This window comes from Rhinoderma darwinii, chromosome 4 (assembly GCF_050947455.1).
Source record: "Rhinoderma darwinii isolate aRhiDar2 chromosome 4, aRhiDar2.hap1, whole genome shotgun sequence".
NCBI lineage: Eukaryota > Metazoa > Chordata > Amphibia > Anura > Rhinodermatidae > Rhinoderma > Rhinoderma darwinii.
In genome coordinates this window covers 364,475,728-364,497,385 of record NC_134690.1, presented here as the reverse complement: position 1 = coordinate 364,497,385, position 21,658 = coordinate 364,475,728, and the positions used below count along the sequence as shown (strand labels likewise).

At 37.7% G+C, this 21,658-nt stretch overlaps 1 protein-coding gene across 5 annotated transcripts in view; it reads right to left on the bottom strand.

Moving 5' to 3' along the window:
* Nucleotides 1–15,307: 15,307 nt before the first annotated feature.
* Nucleotides 15,308–21,658, bottom strand: part of PLCB4 (phospholipase C beta 4) — a 263,547-nt gene continuing 257,196 nt past the window's right edge. For 4 of the 5 annotated variants that reach the window (XM_075863064.1, XM_075863062.1, XM_075863066.1 and 1 more), the window contains 2 exons: nucleotides 19,829–19,865; nucleotides 15,308–18,194 (listed from right to left, as the gene is read on the bottom strand). In XM_075863064.1, coding sequence (XP_075719179.1) covers nucleotides 18,106–18,194; nucleotides 19,829–19,865 — 126 coding nt within the window. In that variant the 3' untranslated portion in view covers nucleotides 15,308–18,105. The remainder of the gene's footprint in view (nucleotides 18,195–19,828; nucleotides 19,866–21,658) is intronic. The other variant, XM_075863065.1, reaches the window with a different exon arrangement.

Sequence of the window (21,658 nt, the reverse complement as noted above, 5' to 3'; positions counted from 1 at the left end):
ATAATTACTAAATGGCTGAAAAATTCAGTACACAAACAAATGGGTTAAACAAATTCTTAATAGTTTATTGTTTCTCTTCAGAAGGTAAAAATGAGTTGGATACAACTCCAGGCAGCTACATATATTGAGAGGCACGCTTACAACAAGTATCGTGAGCCCCTTTAAACACTCATTCTACTGAAGACACTGCTGTTTTCCCTGTATGGTACTTTTACATCCTTTCAGTGATTGTCATGGCAACCTCTCCGTTTAACGTGATAATGACAGAGGTCTTTGTAAATGTTTAGTAAGAAATTATATTTTCTGAGTGCAATTAGAGGGTCTCTGTGGTTTTCAGAACCAAGGACAGCAATTGCTGTTCTATGATGTCGCACACATTTTTTTTTTGTTTTTTTTTGTTTTTTTTCTAAGCAATTCAATTAACTCTCATGTCTTAACACAGTGTTTTACTAAATGATCTTGTATACTCCTATAATGGTGATGTCTAAAGAAAGGAAATGATCTGTCATGGTTATGATGTCAGGGCTACATCCTCTTCAGGACACTTAAAGCTAAAACTTCAGAACATTAAAGCTGGATAATACTTCTCCAGTCACCACCCCCACTGTAAGTAGTTACATATGTTAAATGTATGATACATATCTATCAAGTGCAACCAATCTCGGACCAATTTGATATAGAGAAAGGCAAAATAAAAAACTATGGATGGTTGTTCTTTAGGACAGATAGAAAAATTCCCTCCAAACCCTACAAGATCAGTTGGACAATTTCCAAAGATCAAGTTAATCACATCCCTCCCTCTCAGTTCTTGTAGCTCTTGATAAATCCATACATAAGATACACGTCAAGCTAAAGATAAGCTGCCAAGCAGGACTTTGAGAACTTTGTATAAGGGGGTCTACACCAATGGGGTGCAAGGTAATGGCGCTCAGGCTTAGACCTTTTTCTTCATAGCTCCTCTCATCTACCCAGTAATTTTCCTGTGGATTAAAGTCCACAGCTCTCTGCAAACAGTATGAAGAGTCAGGTATGGCAAAAGTCAGGGCAGGCGGCAGAAGGCACTAACGGTTGGTAGAGAAAAAGGTCGGGAATGCGGCAGAGGTTCGTGACGGTAAAGTAAGAGGTTAGGGCAGGCGGCAGGCAAGGATAGTCAACAGTGCAGGCAGAGGTTAATCACAAAGAATAGCGCAGGGTATCACTAGCAAGCTAGGAAGGAACCTAATTGCTCAGGCAATGTGTTTAGGAAAGGGAGGTCTCTTTATACCCAGGGAAAGATGGGTGGATAATTTAGTGCATGCTGGTCCTTTAAGACAGGTAGAGTCACCCCAATGCGCTCACTAGGAGTTACAAAAGCCAGGCCAGTAAGGGAGAGTCAGTGACGTCAAAGGCCACCAAGAAACGAGACCTGGGGTGAGGTGCAGCGCCGGCCAGGATACAGAAGGTTACGGGATTCAGTATGTAATGCAACAGGTAAACACTAAGGGGGTGAATACTTTCAAACAGCCCTGTAGGTCATTTATACACCACTTCAGACACAAAAGTAACCGCTGGTTAAATGTGGACACTATCAGTTTATCAAAGAGTGGAGAACAAACAGTTTATAAAAGAGTGGAGTGAAGTTTTGCCAAAAAACTCACAAATCACTGGCCCCGAAATTTCTTCATCTTCCACTTTAGCTCGTGCATAGGCCTTGACTCTTTGTCTGCCTCCAGAGCGCTCTCCTCAGACTCTGCTCTCTCTCTACAATGTCTACTCTCTCCTCTCAGGGTTCTCTCTCTAGTATTTTCACTACCCTTTTTGCTCTCAGAGACCTTTCTGCAATATATTTCCTCTCCTCTCTGCTTTCAGCCGTCTTTCTGCAGTGTTTTTACTTTCGTCTCACGGGTCTCTCTGCAGTCTTTACTCTCCTCTCTGCTTTTAGGGGTTCTTTCTGGAGTGTCTTCTTACCCTCTTCTCTTTGTCAGGGGTCACAGAGTAGCTCTTCACACCCCTACCTTCCAGTCTATAACTAGTTTGGCCCAGTTCCCTGTATCTTCCTGCTCCTTCCCAGGTATTTTACAGCTTTCTCCCTTCTTTCATGCTAGGCTCTTTAAACAAACTAAACGCAGTCTAAGATCAAACACGCTGATGTGTTGGTCATAGTGACTTCAGGGCACACATGGCATTTTATCAGTATGGATGACACATTGCATTGCTCCCATGTAAACAGATGGTCAGGGGGAACTGGACAACATGAACCAGGGGAGAAAGAGAAATTGCATAGGCAAGTAAATTTCAAAGTTTGTTATATTTGTATTTTTAGGACTGTTGAGACATATATTTTTAACCCCTGGAAAACACCCTTAAAGTATAATTTAAAATTTTGATAAAACTATATTCTTATAATAATTACTGTAAACTTTATAAATCCATCTACACTTTAAATGTTATATACACATTTGAAATCGTTTTGGTTTTTCTTTTAAATAAAATTGTCAGTGCAAATGGTGCAACTTTCAAAATACTTTTTATTAAAAATGATTTTTTCCTTTTTGAGATACAGCCTGTATCTGTCAGGTCCACGGGACAGACAGGTTCAATGTCAGCGGGTCCTGCGTGAGCTTGACACGCAGGATTGAGCTGCTATTAATCACATCTAAGTTCGTAACTTAGATATGATCGATAATAGGTGGATCCTGCGTGACCCGCTGTCACTGAACTGTCCTGCTAACCTGACAGATTCAGGTCTCAGCGCTAGATACAGCTGCTCTGTATACAGAATCCAATGCATTTTATCTTTCTCTTTTAACAATGTTTTTACCTTACATGGAGATCCTCACTTGATCTAACCATGTTGTAATTAATGCAAACAAAAGGCACATGTACTCTGACATTTAGTGTTTTAATAAAGATGAGTCAGCCTGGTAATTAAGGGCCTGTTCACATTACTTTTTTTGGCCTACGAAAAGCTCCTGACGTATACGTTAAATTTAGGTTATGATGAATTTCTTACAGACGCATCCATCACTTATAAACTAATATGGTATTAGTTTAGGAAAAGCTATTGAAAAGCCCATGACATATACGTTAGTGTGATGTCACACATAGGCTCTGTTTAAAATAAAAAATGTATACTTTTTTTGCGGGATTTCGTTGTATGGAATAGTGTAATCTACTATGCTATTCCATATTCAAGAAAATAGGTATACCAGCCCGACGGAGGCCAAAACTACAATGTTTTAGCTTCCGTTGGGCTAATGGAACTCTATAGACATGTTCACCATACACGCTAAATATATAGGGCAAAAACTTGATAGGTGTAAGATCCACATTCATGTACTAATAAAACAGCAAAATTGCCAGATCTTCACAAATATTTGAACAAAATCTTTGACCACAAATTACATAACAAAAAAGGGTGGAAGTTAAAATGTTAATTCTAATGGAAATAGAAACAGAGTGAGGGTTGCTTGCTACACTCATGCTATATATTCTATTTCTTTACTTGGAAATAAACTCAGCACTACTACATTTGCAAATAAGAGCCTAATCTACCTGTTCTTGTTTGACAACTAATTAAGATAAACAGATTTCCCTAAAGTCCTGTAGACCACAATTAAAAACATCAGGATATATATACAGTGAAGGAAATAAGTATTTGATCCCTTACTGATTTTGTAAGTTTGCCCACTGTCAAAGTCATGAACAGTCTAGAATTTTTAGGCTAGGTTAATTTTACCAGTGAGAGATAGATTATATTTAAAAAAAAATAAGAAAATCACATAGTCAAAATTATATATATTTATTTGCATTGTGCACAGAGAAATAAGTATTTGATCCCCTACTAACCATTAAGGGTATGTTCACACGGCCAAATTTCAGACGTATACGAGGCGTATTATGCCTCGTTTTACGTCTGAAAATATGGCTACAATACGTCGGCAAACATCTGCCCATTCATTTGAATGGGTTTGCCGACGTACTGTGCAGACGACCTGTTATTTACGCGTCGTCGTTTGACAGCTGTCAAACGACGACTCGTAAAAATACAGCCTCGTCAAAAGAAGTGCAGGACACTTCTTTCAGACGTTTTTGGAGCTGTTTTCTCATAGACTCCAATGAAAACAGCTCCAAAAACGAGTTGGTAAAAAAATGAGTTGGTAAAAATGCGAGTTGGTAAAAAACGTCTGAAAAGCAGGGTCTGTTTTCCCTTGAAAACAGCTCTGGATTTTCAGACGTTTTGGTTGACTACGTGTGAACATACCCTTAGAGTTCAGCCTCCTCCAGACCAGTTACACGCTCCAAATCAACTTGGTGCCTGCATTAAAGACAGCTGTCTTAAATGGTCAATTGTATAAAAGACTCCTGTCCACAGACTCAATTAATCAGTCTGACTCTAAAATCTACAACATGGGCAAGACCAAAGAGCTTTCTAAGGATTTCAGGGACAAGATCATAGACCTGCACAAGGCTGGAATGGGCTACAAAACCATAAGTAAGACGCTGGGTGAGAAGGAGACAACTGTTGGTGCAATAGTACGAAAATGGAAGACATACAAAATGACTGTCAATCGACATCGATCTGGGGCTCCATGCAAAATCTCACCTCGTGGGGTATCCTTGATCCTGAGGAAGGTGAGAGCTCAGCCAAAAACTACACGGGGGGAACTTGTTAATGATCTCAAGGCAGCTGGGACCACAGTCACCAAGAAAACCATTGGTAACACATTACGCCGTAATGGATTAAAATCCTGCAGTGCCCGCAAGGTCCTCCTGCTCAAGAAGGCACATGTACAGGCCCGTCTGAAGTTTGCAAATTAACATCTGGATGATTCTGAGAGTGATTGGGAGAAGGTGCTGTGGTCAGATGAGACTACAATTGAGCTCTTTGGCATTAACTCAACTCGTCGTGTTTGGAGGAAGAGAAATGCTGCCTATGACCCAAAGAACACCGTCCCCACTGTCAAACATGGAGGTGGAAACATTATGTTTTGGGGGTGTTTCTCTGCTAAGGACTACTTCACCGCATCAATGGGAGAATGGATGGAGCCATGTACCGTCAAATCCTGAGTGACAACCTCCTTCCCTCCACCAGGACATTAAAAATGGCTCATGGCTGGGTCTTCCAGCACGACAATGACCCGAAACATACAGCCAAGGCAACAAAGCAAGTGGCTCAAAAAGAAGCACATTAAGGTCATGGAGTGGCCTAGCCAGTCTCCAGACCTTAATCCCATCGAAAACTAATGGAGGGAGCTGAAGATCCGAGTTGCCAAGCGACAGCCTCGAAATCTTAATGATTTACAGATGATCTGCTAAGAGGAGTGGGCCAAAATTCCATCTAACATGTGTGCAAACCTCATCATCAACTACAAAAAACGTCTGACTGCTGTGCTTGCCAACAAGGGTTTTGCCACCAAGTATTAAGTCTTGTTTGCCAAAGGGATCAAATACTTATTTCTCTGTGCACAATGCAAATAAATATATATCATTTTGACAATGTGATTTTCATTTTTTTTTTTTATATAATCTATCTCTCACTGGTAAAATTAACCTAGCCTGAAAATTCTACACTGTTCATGTCTTTAACAGTGGGCAAACTTACAAAATCAGCTAGGGATCAAATACTTATTTCCTTCAGTGTATATATATATATATATATATATATATATATATATATGAATGAAGTAAAGCAAGCTCTGTAAAGGCCCTTTTACACCAGCCGACACCCGAGCGCCGATCAAAGAGACATCTCTTGCTCCTGTTACACGGAGCTATGGATGGGACGAGCGCTCGTTACTCTAATCGCTCATCCCCATACATTATTATCATGTCGGCAGCGAGTCTCCCTGTTTACACAGGGAGATGTGTGGCCGACAACGATAATATTTTACTTTTTTAAAACGATACGACCAGCAGATGATCTAGTGTTTACTTGTTGATCTGCTGATCGCTGCCCTTTTTACATAGGCCAATTATCAGCAACGAGCGTTATGTGAACGCTCGATTGCCCGATAATCGTCCTGTGTAAAACCCCCTTTAGGGTGCCCGTACATTTACTGGCCATGTGGCGGTAGTGGGCACCATGTGCTTCCCTTTTACAATCTGCCCAACCAAACAAAGCAGAGTAAAACTGTAGCAATTCACGATAAAACTATAGGTGGATTTGCCCTGCTGTTCTTGGCCAAACGGCACACTACCACCACACCGTCACTATGTGTACAGGCGCCCTCACAATTTCATCTTAATCTCATTTACTTTTTTATGTCCGTGTAATAAATCACATATAGGACAACTTCCAATTACAGGATTACTCACCTCTTTTCAATCTAGCGTTGCTCTTCCACTTGCATCCGCCTGTTCCCTGTTCACAGCCACTTGCCGCATCGGGTTTCCATAGAAACCGGCCTGCTCTGATGACGTCACGCTTGGCTGCAGATTTCTACTGTTCTCTACCTGTGGATTAAGGTACACTTTCCTTTGTCTTGCATTTTGACCCTGGTCTTGACGTTCACCTCTGGATTTTGCTACTGTCTTGCATTCCTTGGTTCCAGTGTGTGGTAGTTTTTATCCATCCCCTTATTGATCCCTGGCACGTACTCCGGTTACTCCTCCGTCTTCTCCTTTGTCTTTATAACACCCTTGTCCCTTCTCTCAGTATCAACCTCAGACTTACTTCGTTCATGACTTTGTTTCGCCATTTACTCCAGATGTTCCCAGCAGCGCACTGCCTGGCAATCACTGACTACTTTAAGGACCGAGACTTGAGAATCCGATCAGGAGGTCATAGGGTGAAGAACTGGGAGATTCCATAGACTTTGCACTTTAGATTAGCCAGCTCCAAACCAATTGCAGTACAAGGATTCACTTCTCTAGTGAGAGTTGTAACATAGAGTACCCGATGTAAAGTGGCATAACTTGAAGCTTATGGGTCCAGATGCAAAATCTGTAATATGGACACCCAACTATCATTCTTCTTTAATATAACTGTGTCCTGGTGAAAAATTTGTAACAGGTCCCCAACTATAACACACCTTTAATAGAACTTTTGGGCCCCCGCAGGCCTGGGTACAACTGCAACCACTGCACTCCCTATAGGTATAGTCTTTTGTGGGTCTGACATTGACTTACAGGGAAGCTACCTCCAATGGCACTAGAGAGATCCTTTTCTTTCTCTTGGAGAAGAATTAACTTGCATATACCCTATTAGAACAAATAGACAATATATAGTAAGGTCTCTAACTGGAGGCCTCACTCTTTTAGTCAATTTAGAGAACAACTGGGAAGATCATTAGCTGGATCTGAAGAGATGACTGGGACTTTAATTTGAGGAGGGTTTGTCCTGCTGGGACAGCCATCTAAAGAAGGTAGTAGAATGAGAAGCAAAGTGAAACATGGAGTATTTATGCTTAGACATCTTGACCAAAAATCCACTTCTAAATAAAGCAAATGCAAAATATGTTTTTCATGTTATTTTTATTGCTGGAATAGTAACTACAAAATGGTAGTAAGTCAGCAAATGTCATTGTTTCTCTTGTGAACATAATAATAAAAAGATTAAAGGTGGAACTCTAAGGAACATTTGTTCACCAAGGATAGATGTAAAAAGAAAACAGCAAATCATCAGGAATTTCCAATAACCAGTAATTACACACAACAAACGCCAGAATAAGTGTTTCAACAATATTGTGGCCAGAAGAATTCAGTGTTCTCTCTCATGTATTGTCAAAGGTTCTAGGTCCAATAAGATCAAATTTTCATGTGTTTTTATGTGAGACCCAACCACATGACACAATTAGAAGAATCATACAGGAGAGGTTGGCAATTGTCCGCTCAAGTAGAGATTGGAAATTGCACCCCTAGAAGAAGCCGGAAATGCCGGCGAAAAGCGAGTCGGGTGCTTAGATTTAATGTGTCTAACATTCGGGTACAAGTTCTTTCCTTAACAACACAGTAATCATATTAGCACATCCCTTTTCCTTATGTCCACACGCACGATCTCTCTTGCCTGCTCCTTATGCAACTAGCGAGGGCGGAGTGAGCTTGGGAACAGGAGAGCTGTACCTTCCGCTCTGCCACACAGCGGTCAGTGGTCTTCACAGCTAGCGATGTTTCTCTTATCACCCTCACTGACCGAGATGGAGGGTGAATGTGTGAGGGAACGATGTGCAAGCAGCTTAGACTGCACAGTAAGTAGTGTATCTGTGTGACGTGTAGAGGCTGTTGCTAGTATTGACAGCGCCGCTCCACTGCAGGGCTTCACTATCCATAGCCCGGTGAGGTGGCGCTGCCAGCCCAAGTGCATGCACAGGTGCAGTTATATATACGTTCTCACTACATTCCCCACAAATACCCATCAAAATAGCCACATGGGTATTCTGCAACTAACATATTATGTAGTAGGGTGGTGTGTTAAAGCATGCTAGTCAGTTTGGTTACACTCTCAGCCCACTGAGAAATACCTCACAAGCAACATAGCTTGTTTTCAATTTTTGCATATGAATTACAGTCTCCTTGGCTATTTATGTCATTTATTGTTTCACTTTGTGATTTTTTTAAAATCAATATTAATTTAGGTGCTCTGACAAAGAGAGATGGCTGTATTCTGGTGCTGTTATGTCACAATTGGTGCTGATTTATGCCCCACAACTGAGTGCAGAATTATGCCAGTTGCACACGAACGACGTGCCACTTTTAACGGCATCCGAGTGCCACCCGATAGTCTTCATGGACCTATTCACTTTAGCGGGTGAATCGGGTCTGTGAAAACTGACCCGATTATTCGATCTGTGGAAAGATAGGACATGTCCTATCTTTCAACGGATCACTGACTGGACTCAGCCGGCGCATACGGTCGTGTGCATGAGACATTAGGGGTCATCTACACTCCATTGTGGGACAGAAATCAGCGACCGATATCTACCCACGTTACATATCTTAATAATTTGGCATATTAATATATTCAATAAAAGTTATCAAATTAAATAAGACCACATACTATTCTCCTCTTTCTGTTTCCAACCATTACGTAAACTTAGAAAAATCACAACACAAGAAGAAAGACCTACAATTCATCAAGATACAAAATATATCACTTGTATTAACACCCATATTTCATGGATACAAATAAAATATCCTATTGTAGCATAAGCTTAAGGTGACCACAGGAGTAAAAACTTGTGATCTTCACTAAAATAAAATTAGTAAATCTAAAACTTCAGCATGGTGTATGTCAGTCTGAATGTGGCCAGATATTTAATAATAGTGGTCAGGTGAGTAGTTATAGGGGATGGATAGAGAGCTTTTGCACTTAGGCCCTGGTGATTGAGGGGGCCAAAAAGACCCTCTGTCACATAACAAGATATCCGTATTATAAATGGCACATGGTAGGTGGGGGACCTTTGTACAGAGTTACACCTTTGATAGTGGACTGATAACATCATATGTCTGTAATGAAGACAAAAACTATGAATCCAGTGGCATGACTTGAAGCTTATGGGTACCGATGCAAAATATGTAATATGGACACCCAACTATCATTCTTCTTTAATAGAACTGTGTCCTGGTGAAAAATTTGTAACAGGTCCCCAAATATAACACACATTTAATAAAACTTTTGGGCACCCGCAGGCATGGGAGCAACCGCAACAACTGCACTCCCTATAGTTACAACCCTGATAGAATCAGTTTTGATGGCAAAATGATACTTCAATGTCTACTGTTGACCTGAAAGATCACCCTCTTCGGCACAGACAGTCCCTGGAGTTTTCATGTAATTGTTATTTGACCTGCTGTCAGTTGCATTTGGGTAGTCCTATCTGAATAAGCCAAATACACTCTGTATATAGCAATAATGCCAACGAGCCCTGAACCTCTATATCTCAGGATCAACCTGATCATTGCTACCACTAGTAATACTTAGTTATCAGTTGAATTCATAGTACGGTGCCTCAAACCCCTTTAAATAGATGATAGGCCATCTCTACCTCCTATTCCGGTCAGATAAGCTTGTTCCTCATACAGTGAATGATTTTCTAAGTTTAAATATGTATATATGTATATATATATATATATATATATATATATATATATATATATATATATATATTTATTTATTTATTAGGCAAAAAGTATATATTTGAAAAACAGATATTGTGGTCCAAAACTATACATATAAAAAAATAAAATAATAGCTTAAAAGGAAATGTATAAAAACCAACAAATATTTTATACCTGGTGTAAGATGCCTCCATTTATACCATCAGTCTGTAGTGACTGATGTGTTGTCTGCTCAAATAGTTTGGTGTGGCCCTAAGGTTTCACTGAATTGTTTAAAGGAGTACCCTACTGTCAACATCAAGCGCGGTGAGGTGAATTATGGGAAGTTAAGGCACACCAGGCGTAAATGACTAGTAACTTTGAGAAATCTCAACTTATACTTCCAATTTTGTAAGTTATTAGATAAGCGTGCTGCACACATCACTTTCAGTGTAGATGTGAACAGCTCTTCTAGTTTTTAATTATATAGCAACATATCCATCAATGTCAGATTTAATAATATAGCAACACCGCTCTATCGATGATAGATTTAATAATATAGCAACACATTTTTATTACAGTCAGACTAACAATAGGGCAGTATGGTCAAAGTCTCCTGAAATACCAAGTCAAGCTGTCTAAAGCAGTGATGTTTACAGTCAATGTATGCCAGGATCTAAGCCTGGAATGTCCGCTGCTGCACGGCAAGAGATATGCGTGTCTGTCCTCCGTAATCTGTAATAGAATTTCAATAATTCCTATAATGATTACTATTTTATAAAACTCTGACACCGCTTCTATAGTAACAGGTCGCTAGGATATACAGGTTACTAAGCAAAAGGCATCAGAATTCTACTGCATGATCTGCAAAATAATTAGAGTACATGACGTGTGCCAAATTTATAATGTGTTTTTGACACTTTTTATGCCTACTGAGAATTTTTTTTTTTAGAAGGACTAGGTCATATAAGTTGAACTGGTTTATTGACCTGAATAGCGCTGTCTCCAATTCCAGCACTATTTTTTTTTCCTTAAACCAACCCGTTCCACAGATATGGCCTACTATTGCGTTGGCTCCCTATATGCTAATTTGCTGTAGTTAGCCAACAGGGCATGAACTACCCTCTAGCTGCCTTGCACTGATTGGTCAGCATCAGATCCCTGGGAAGCTATCGCCACCAGGTTGGCTAACTACAACAAATTTGCATGTAGGGAGCCAACACAACAGTGGGCCATAGCTCTGGAATGGGAGAGGGGTCCAGGAAAAAAAAAAACAGCTCTTGAATCAGGGAGACGTTATTTAGGTCATTTAACCAGTTCAAAACTTATATGACCTAGTGACACATCCTACTTAAAGGTGTAAAGAGAAAGAGGAATCAATAAGTGTCCTAAAATGCACCACGTTTATTAGACATGCACCATTCTTTGTAGCAACATGTACATGTAGACCAGCCATTAGAGGTCATAAGAAAGAGAAATTTGTCTAGTGAGTCGCGTTAATTATACTATGCCATGGTGCAGTTTTAATAAATGTGGTGCAATTTGTGCCATTATTTTTACTCCTAAATTCATGCATCTTATAAAACTACTGATAAAACCCCTTTATACTGCCATCAGTCATACCAACAGCTAAATAAAATAAAGTGTTGTTACACACAAGTTGCACGCATTGGCATTGTATACAGAGTGGTCATGTGTGGCGAGATCTTTATGCAAGTCTCATGTTGGCTTATAACAAAGTTAATGAATATAGTGTATCTGAAACTTTTGTAAGTAGAAGTAGAACAATATAATGTACAGTTGTATCTTCTCCCAGAATCATACACAAGTATGAGCTCATGTTTTTTGTGGTACAGTCAAACAACTACCCTATATTACGCAGTCCAGAATTTCTTTTTCTAACATATTATATTGTAATATTATGGAAAACTCAAGAGGCTTTGAGCTTTTGGCTAATGCTGTAAGTTAATTTAATATATTACCACTTTGTATTAAAGGCCATTTTCATAGGAATTCATATCCCTGTGTAAAAATAGCATTAGGGGCAATTGAAAAAACAAAAAGCTTCTTTCATGGACCCAGATCTGCCCCTAGGGCAATTCAGAACATGTTCAGACATTAGTTCTTCTACCAGGGCTAGGGGAACATTCTAACCCCAAAAAGTCATTTGCAATTCAAATGAACCTACCCTCTCCCTAGGAAATGTTTGGGGTTTATGTGCCACCAGCACTTGTGAAGGTGATAGGCTGTTTCCAAGACAAAAGTCCAAAGATATTCAGAATCCACTTAAAAAAATGTTTCAAATATTTATAAAAACTGTTAAGGACTCCCAAATTACTATGTAAGATAAGGATAAAACTTTGGAATTTCCCTAATAATTCATTGAATTATAGCATCGCTATGATGGTGCTCAATTTAAGAGAAGTATACTACGGTTTGTTATTTTTAGTGATTTGGACTGTGCTAGGGTGTATTTTCTAAAGGTCAGAGATCCACTTTAATAGCAGGGTATATTTGGTTTTAATGACTAGACAATGGCCCACATTTACTAAGACAGGCATATTGTATGCCAGTAAAAATGGAGGAGCTAGTTTGAGTGATGGTAGACACCAGCGGGCTCTGAACTTATATTGCCACATACCCATAAAAACTTCAGTAGTACAAAACAAAACACAAATGGGTATGAATAAGGCAAGAAATAGTCACTTTGTATACCACAAAAAAAATAAAAAAATTATTTAAGGTAAATACACCACATAAACACTATTAAAATAATTTAAAATACCAAATCCATGCTAAACCTGATCTCTTGGGGGATGCCACCCTGATAAGTGGCTAAACAAAGAAGCCCCAACCAGACCACACAAAAAAAACCTCAGATAACAATATAGTTACATGTAAATGAATTAAAAGAATATTGCATCAAACAGTTTTGCACGTATGCAGAATGGTAACAGAGTAACCTAAGAAAAGAGAGGGGTCTAAATGCCCCACGCGTATCGCCACAATTTTTCTTCCTCAGGGGTATTCCTGCGGAAGCCACATTGTGGCGATACGCATGGGGCATGGATTTTCTATTTTAAATTATTTTAGTAGTGTTTATGTGGTGTATTGGCCTTAAATAAATAAACATAGATTTTTTGTGGTATACAAAGAGACTATTTCTTGCCTTCTACGTACCCATTTATGTTTTGTACTACTGAGGTAGTTGAAGTGGCGCACATCTCTTAATAATTTTAGCGCATTTTGACCAATCAAGCAAGCATACAATTAAATCTACGCCGCTATGATGAGGTGTAGGTTTACCACAGAAATTTGCACCATTTTCACTTAATTTATTTAACAATTCTAGCCTAAAATACATCTCCGTGGAAACCACGAGCATGTTTTATGTCACACGGTCCAAATTTGAAATGTACAAAAATCTGGCACACGTGACATTTGCAATTTTTTTTTGGCCTTTTTTTGCAGCTTTAATTGGTGTGATCTGATTGGCAATGTGAGCCAGTGTGTGTCAGTTTTTGTTATGTCCTGGTATAATGGTTATATATTTGAGTCTTTCCTCATGACACATAGGGCTTCTTTTCAAAACCATTTTTTATACAAAGTCTTTTTTTTATTTTTTAGAGCGGTTAAAATAATTCTAATAAAAAAAGGATACTTTCAGATTTGAAAATGTAGTAAAACATTCCAAAGAGAGTCCAGAAATATTTTCACCATCATCTCTGATTTTATTTTGATGGATATCACAGCATGTGTGGTTTAGGCAGTTTACGTTGGGGCTTGGGTGATTACTCCACTTACTTTTTCCCCTAATTGTTGCTACCCCACAGATGCTAGAAGAGGGGCCAGGTGGAAGACAGTAAAGCTGGCCATATTCTAGCGATTTTGGACAGCCAAAAAGGCAGATTTGGACAATTTTCTGCCGACATCAACACCTTTTTGTGACATGAATGAGCATGACATATGCTGACCGAAGGCAGATACTGTACCTGTGAAATATTAAACATTTTAAGTTTTTGTTGGGTGTTGTTGTTGGAAAGTCGTTGAAAGTTTGCCCAGCCAGACTACAGATCAAGCGATTTGTTGTTTTATCGTATGGCGTTGCCATCCAAAATGACAACCTTCACAGACAAATCGTGACCGACAAGTCGTTTAGAAAATTGCTAATGAACGGCTTACTTTACACACGAGTGCAGGATCAGACTACACAGTGTTTGTTTGTAGTCTGTAACCCTGGAGATGCATACTTTTTTTTAAATTAAAACTATTTGGAAAGTTGCTTTATTTTTATTTAAGATGCATTGGAGTAATAACAAAAATGTCACAGTGCACATATCCTTTAAACATTTTCAAAAGTGAACCTAAACTGACATGATATATACTTTCCTACCTAACATCTTATCCATACCGCCAAATCCATGTCAGCATTTACTTTACACTGTTAGACCAGTTCTATAATAGTTCTCAAACATATAACCTCAATTCTAACAAATTTTATTTTACCTATAAGCTGCAAGAGGATGTGAGGTTGAATAAAGTGTCGTTAATTTTGCTAGAAAACTTGGGTGCATAGACACAATTCAACATATTCCAAACCATTAACTGTGCAAACAGTATTAGTGAATGTCATGACAATCATTTTTGTAGCTCTGACTGCGAATTATCACCATATTGAAAACAGGATGAGTAAAACATTGATTTAATGGATACAGCCTCTTGTATGAATAATATACAAACAGTAATAAGTAACTAGACAATACTTGAAAAAAATAGCAAAGAAATGTCATTTTATTTTAAGTAAAATCTTAGAAAAATAATGAAATTCACAGTAGTAACCCCATGCAAGTAAAAGCTCTCTACTACCGAATACGAGATTAAAAGGTTTATTTCTAGGAGCATCAAACTGTTTCAAGAGATAGATTACACCATTTGACATTGTTTTGCTTCTACTGTAACATCACAAGTCATAATAAGCAGTCCCATCGAACAGATTCAAAAGCACCCACAACGACCTTTTAAAGGGACTATAGAAAACTGACAAAAACATGCTGGGAAAAAACTAGTAATTGTACACAAAAATTGAACATTTAGGGGAGTTGGGCACTGAAGGCAATTTTGAGTTACTGGAAGACTGTGGCTAATAATCAGCAAATTTAGGCACAGAAAGGTTCATTACCATAAATTGTATATTTTTAAAACATCACTAAATTGAGAAAGTGACAAATGTGGTCACCTAAGTCAATGCAGGAGTTACAAAATATTGATATAATATTATTTGTGGACAAACGGGCAAACCTGTCACCATGAAGAAGATATTTTATTGTGTTTTGGAGACATAATAAACAGATCCCAAATTAATTTGTGTCATATATAAAGGATTAATTGAACACATTTGCATAAGGATTATAAAAGACAAGTTTCAGGGAGCTTAGAACAGATGGGTGCATACAAAAAACACAGGTTTGAGAATACAAAAATTTCCGTAAATAGTAATTTTTTTTCTAAGCTATAAAGGTTCCTATACACAGTCATTCCTCCACTGAGAACATGAATATGTTGCTAGTAAGTACTTTACATGCACTTGCCTGTAAAATAGGTATACTGCAGGCTAATGGACCATGCAAGTTACAGTAACTTTCTAATCAACCATTGGGACAAAAACTGAACATAAAACATTGGACTCGTTATAATTTTGGCATACACAATTTTACTCTTTTTGAAATGTATCCTACAGTTTGTATGAATCACAAAACAATATGGCCACAGATTTGCGTTCAATAAAAAAGTCAATTTGTGGGAAACGTCAAAACAACATTTACTTAAATACATCATGACTATGATGATATGCATAAAAGTGGTGCCTGTATAACATGCAAATATCATATAACAGTTATGTTTAAAAATTGCTTTCCCTGCTTGATTATGGAAATTCTACATTATTTGAGTACAAGTATAAATACTTTATACATCTTCACAGTTACAAACAATCCTCCTTCCCACTTTGCAGTCTTCAAAAATGCAATATATTGAATGTTAATGAGTCTGCAGCATTAAACCTTACATTGTAATTTTTGTACAATATTGGATGTAAACTTTTCTTAAAGTGCCAAATGCATGATCCTTTTAACATGTGAGCACTGGTATCACTGAACTTATGTTTATTGCTCTAACAGAATTTATCCACAAAATATGTTTGTCTATTCCGTATATGTTAGGGAAAATAAATTAGGCATATTTATTAGTAAAGCACTTTTTATTTATAGGTTTTTTTTAAAATTCAAGTAATTCTAAAATATTAATTATGTATATTCTAAATTTTCTTTCTACCCTTACACTGAACATTTGAATATCTTTGGTGCCAAGTGGGCATTTTGACAAATATGTTAAACAAAGTTTCTTCATAAAATGGGTTGTAAACAGCAAATGATGCAATATACAATATAAAGGTACAGAGGGCTGACAGCAGTGCACCATGATGAAGACATTTCACTTTTTTTCAAATTACTTAATAGCAGCAGAATCCCCTTTACCGGTCAATCAAACTTCACCTGTCAATTAAACGTCACCTGTCAAAAGAAACTTCCCTTCTGATCCGAGGTGTTTGCTGACCCTTGTATAGTATGGGCAGACATAGCTATAAAAGGATTTATTACAGGCACCTGATTGGCTACATGTAATTCAGCTGCTGATATTCTGCTGTGACTTCCTGCTTAGAGAAGGAGACAGTGAGCTGCTTTATTCAGTGTCTGAAGTTCATATATTTGCAACATTAGCTTCAAACTGGTACATTTGGATAAGACTGAGAACAGCCCCAATACAAAATACATGCCCTATACACCTTTTAAGTTTACAACTCCATTAATATTGATTGATATACATCATGTCAACATAATTTCTAAGTATTGCTACCATAAAACAACAGCTAAAAATAAAGACTGTAGTTTGAAGACAGTAAGTATTGGCTTCTTATATTGTATAAATGACATTGATGTTCTGCTGCAGAATTTTCTTAAATCTCTGGTTTGGAAAAATATTAAATTATTTAAAAGAACTAGATAAAATCTTAGGGAATTCCATTATTAATAATAATAATAATAATAATAATAATAATAATAATAATATATTATATAATTGATGTTTAAGTAAAGTTTTCTAAACCAGAGGAATTATTAAATAGTAATATTTGGTCTGATGATGTTACTAAATTTAGCAACAAAATTGTAACCATATAAATACTTTTGCACTCTCACCCAGTCATAAAATAATAATAAACCAAAACTAGACATGGTTAATATGAGTCTCATGTGACGATAATATGAAAAAAAAAATCCTGGAGAAAAGACTGATTTTCTTGCTGCCCACGCTAGAACAAGAAAATCACTTGGATACAGCAGGCAATTCAGATTTTCAATCAACAAACACCCTCTGTCTCTTTTACTGCTTTGTTCTCTACCTCTCCATCTTCGAATGTACAATTTAGATGAAATGGTAATGGTCTCCAAACACAGCTTTACAGAATGGTATTTGGGGACGTTCGCAGATTAGAACACATTGTGCTTGTTTAGTATAGTCGACTTTTCTTTCTATAAACTCTATATAATCTAGAGTCTGCTTTTTAAGATTAGGAATAAAATCAAAATGACTGACAACTCTCAAAAAGATTAGGATACAAATGTGCATAAACGAGGCAACCGTACAATTCCCCAACCCGACCAATATAATCCTAGTGTAACAGTGTTTTAGCTAGCAGTCAACCTTATTCTGTTTCATTTTGCTACGTTGGTGACACCTAAAAAAACCACAACAGAATTACCTTGAAATAACATAAAACAAGATAGATTCTCAAACAATGATAGACTATTAACATATGATTCAACGTTAATAAAAATATTCTCTGTTTCTTTATAACTGTATAATTAGACTTCTTTATCATAAATAGTGCAGTGCTCAAAATGTTAAAGGGAAATATGCCAGTCTTAAAATCCTGCCACGACAATAAGGGTATAACATAAGAGCACACTTCATATTCAGTGTTTGTGGTCGTTATATTACAGTGTTCTCGAAAAGACAGTGAATTGCTCGACTTCAGTTTGCGTTTTGCAGCTTTACACAACTGTTGCTGGCCTGCGGCCCATCTCGGCTTCCAGTTTGACCATCTGCTGGATTTCCTTTGCCTTAAGCCAAAAACCAAGGAAACATGGTTAATATGGTATGCCATTTATGACTGCCCATTTGCTACAATAATAATGTGTATAAGGTAACAGTATGAAATGGCAGTACCAATTTGCCACCAACAACAATGTATCTAAATACGTTTTTAATATTGTGATCAGCATGTTAGGCCTTCCATTTATAGTACCATTATATAAATACATGAGCATGAATCCTAGTTTTAGGAGTTTTCAGTTCTAGTAATCTACTGGCCTCAACTTTAGTGAGTAAACTCGCTCCATGCATACTCTAGTTTGACCAAGTATTTGATAGGCCTGGAGAAGGTGTCACCCAACTCAGGCAGCTATGCTGAGTAATATCGATTTAACTGCTCAAAGCCAACAAACCCCTATAGCGGCCCCTTGTATAGGAGGGGAAATGAGATATCAAAATCTCAAACCAAAAGTCAATTTTCAGTTTAAAGTAAGTAGAAAGTGTTCATATTTTACAGCTATGTTATCCATTCACGTAAAATCTTACTAACCTTCTGCTTGACCTGCCCGAGTAGGCATCAAATGTCAAATGAAGCTTAATCTACAGGACTTTTTTTTAAATTTAGCCCTATTAATTACTTGTTTAAAAAAATAAAATAAAAATATCTCCCTAGCGCTGCTGTGCAATCTAAAGGACACCCGTATGTTGCACAGAGAGTGTGTCCCTGCTGCGGCCATGTCACAAACTGTCAGGACACAACCGCAGCGGGGACAACCTTTCTGTGCAACATACGATTGTGTCCTTTAGATTGCACAGAGAGTCAGACAGCGGCGCTAAGGTCAGTGGGCACTGGAGGGAAGTTTTTTTTAAACAAGTAATTGAAAAGCCCTCTTATTTTTTATAAATAATAGGACTAAATTTTATACAATTTACAGAAAACCCATTCCAACTAAAGCTCTGTTCACATTGATGTTTTCCTATTCCTTTTTTGACGTCAAGAATAGTGTACTCTGCTGCGCTATTCTTGTCATTAAAAGTATACATATGCATTCATAACTTTCAGTTTTTAGTTATTTTTTCATTTTTTTAAACAAAGGTATTTTTTTTTTCATTCCACTGTAGCAATTTGGACTATTTTGTCAGGTCAATTACATACAATCAAATTTAAAATATATTTTAATACCAGGATTTAATGCAACAAAACAGGAAAAAACACCAATGGAGATAAAAATCGGCCTAATCTTGGACACCAGCAGCATAAAAGTGCTGTCATTAAATCCACACCTTCTGCTGGCCCTGCCCCAGTCTACACACCAAAGCTGACAAGTGAGCTGCTTTAAATAGGAAGTGTCCGCCTATTTTGTCTGTGCTAGTCGCCAGTGTAAAAACTGCTATATTTTTTATGGATAGTCACATGGGGGAAAAAAGCAACATTTCAAAACATTTTTAGAATAAAAATCTGATTAGAATATGTCACTTTCTTATGATACCTTATCTTTAGATTACTGTAAATATAACTTCTAGTTGTAATATGTCAATACAATAAATAATCATATCTTTGTATACCTGCATCTAAACATTGAAGTGAAAACATGTTATCTGTATTCCTAAATGACTGTAAAATAATAATTAATGACAATAAGCAATGGAAGAGCAGCCATACCTTGTGAGTAAGACACAGCATGACACGATTTCAAAAGCTGTTCATATAAAACACAACAAATAATGTCAAAATTATGCAGAATGATATGAAGCAAAGAAAGAAGAAAGCAAAACTTCTGAAAGCCTTGAGAATGCATGATAGACAGGAAAATCTACAGTACAATGCCAACTGTATGACCTCAGGAGCTAAGGACCTCATTGCTTTCTTTAAGGTGCCTGCTCCCACTCGTAAACCCCTCTGTGTCATTTGCCGTACATTTATGTGAGCCTGCTCCATAGACTACGGTGTCAGTTGTATATTACAGATGAGACTTCGCACTAATGGTTGGGATCGGGGGTAATTCCGATTCTGATAATTTAAGCTCTGCAATCTAGAGCGATCGTGGCATCTAAGTTGTAAGACGGAGGGAATAAGTCCCTTTGGCAACCCATTGCCCCCTCATGGTGATGCAATTGCAGGGTGCCGTTAGTTGTCATGGCAGCCTCGGCGCCTTATAAATGTCCACAGGTCTGACATCTTGGTCCATGCTAGAGGCAGGCCATAATAGGAGAATGCTAAAATCACAATACACTGTAATACATAAGTATTGCAGTGTATTGTGCCAGCGGTCTAACAATGGCATGTACAAGTCTCATAGTGGGATGAATAAAAATGTAAAAATAAGGTAGCGATTTTTTTGTAATGTAGGGGAAAAAATAATAAAAGCTAAAAAAAATAATTTCCCCCTAAAGTAATGTATAACATTAAAAAATAAACATAATTATTATTGCCTGGACCGTAAAAGTCTGAACTATTACAATACAACATTATTTATTCCGCACGTTTTTATTCCCCATCTTCCAAAAGCCATAACTTTTTTTATTTTCCTTCAACATAGCCATATGAGAGATTTTTTTTTTTTGCGGGACGAGATGCAGTTTTTAATGGCACCATTTACTGTACCATATAATGTACTGAAAAAACAAAAAAAATATTTGTGGGCTGCACTTGGATGGATTTTTATTTTTATGGTCATTCACCATGCGACAAAAAGCAGCATGTTAACTTCATGTTAACTTCGTTCTGCTGGTCAAAACAATTACGGCCATACTAAATTGATATGTTTTTTTTTATGATTTACTATTTTTGAAAGAGACAAAAATTTTTGTTTTGTGTCGTTATATTCTGAGGCTTAAAACTTTTTTTTCTTTTTTTGTTGCTGGAGCGGTGTGAAGGCCTGTTTTTTGCAGGATGAGCTGTCGTTTTTATTAATACTATTTTGGGATATAGAAAACCTTAACTTGACACTGATAACTTGCCGTTAATACTTAACACAGCAAAAGCCATTTAAAGGCCATTAAAAAAGTTAAGGTAAAGTATTTGCCACTGTGTATCTTAAGCGTTGTCAAGTTAAAGAGTGCTACATCTGTACACACAACTGAGGGGGCGGTGTCCTCATCCCTCCTGTGTGATGACTGACAGCTACGGATCAGCTCTGTGCATCTATATGTAGTATTAACCCTTGAACACCAATAATGTGTTTGCCCTTGCGCTTTATTGGCTGCTGTTTTCCGCCCAGCCTATAACGTGTGACTGAGTTTCCTCACACACGCTCCTTTAGCTAGGCAGAGATAACCTCTTTTTTATGTTAACCCTCTGAGCATTGGTGCTCAGAGGGTTAACATAACATATCTCATGCCTAGGTGAAGGAATCTGTGTGGGGACAATCTGTCACAGGGGGCTTATAAGTCTGTGATGGGCTCCCCCCAGGCAACTAGCAGCAGTTTTACATTACAGATTCATTACAGTGTGCTGCATGAGGTTGGATTTCATAAAGTAGATCGCTAAAAC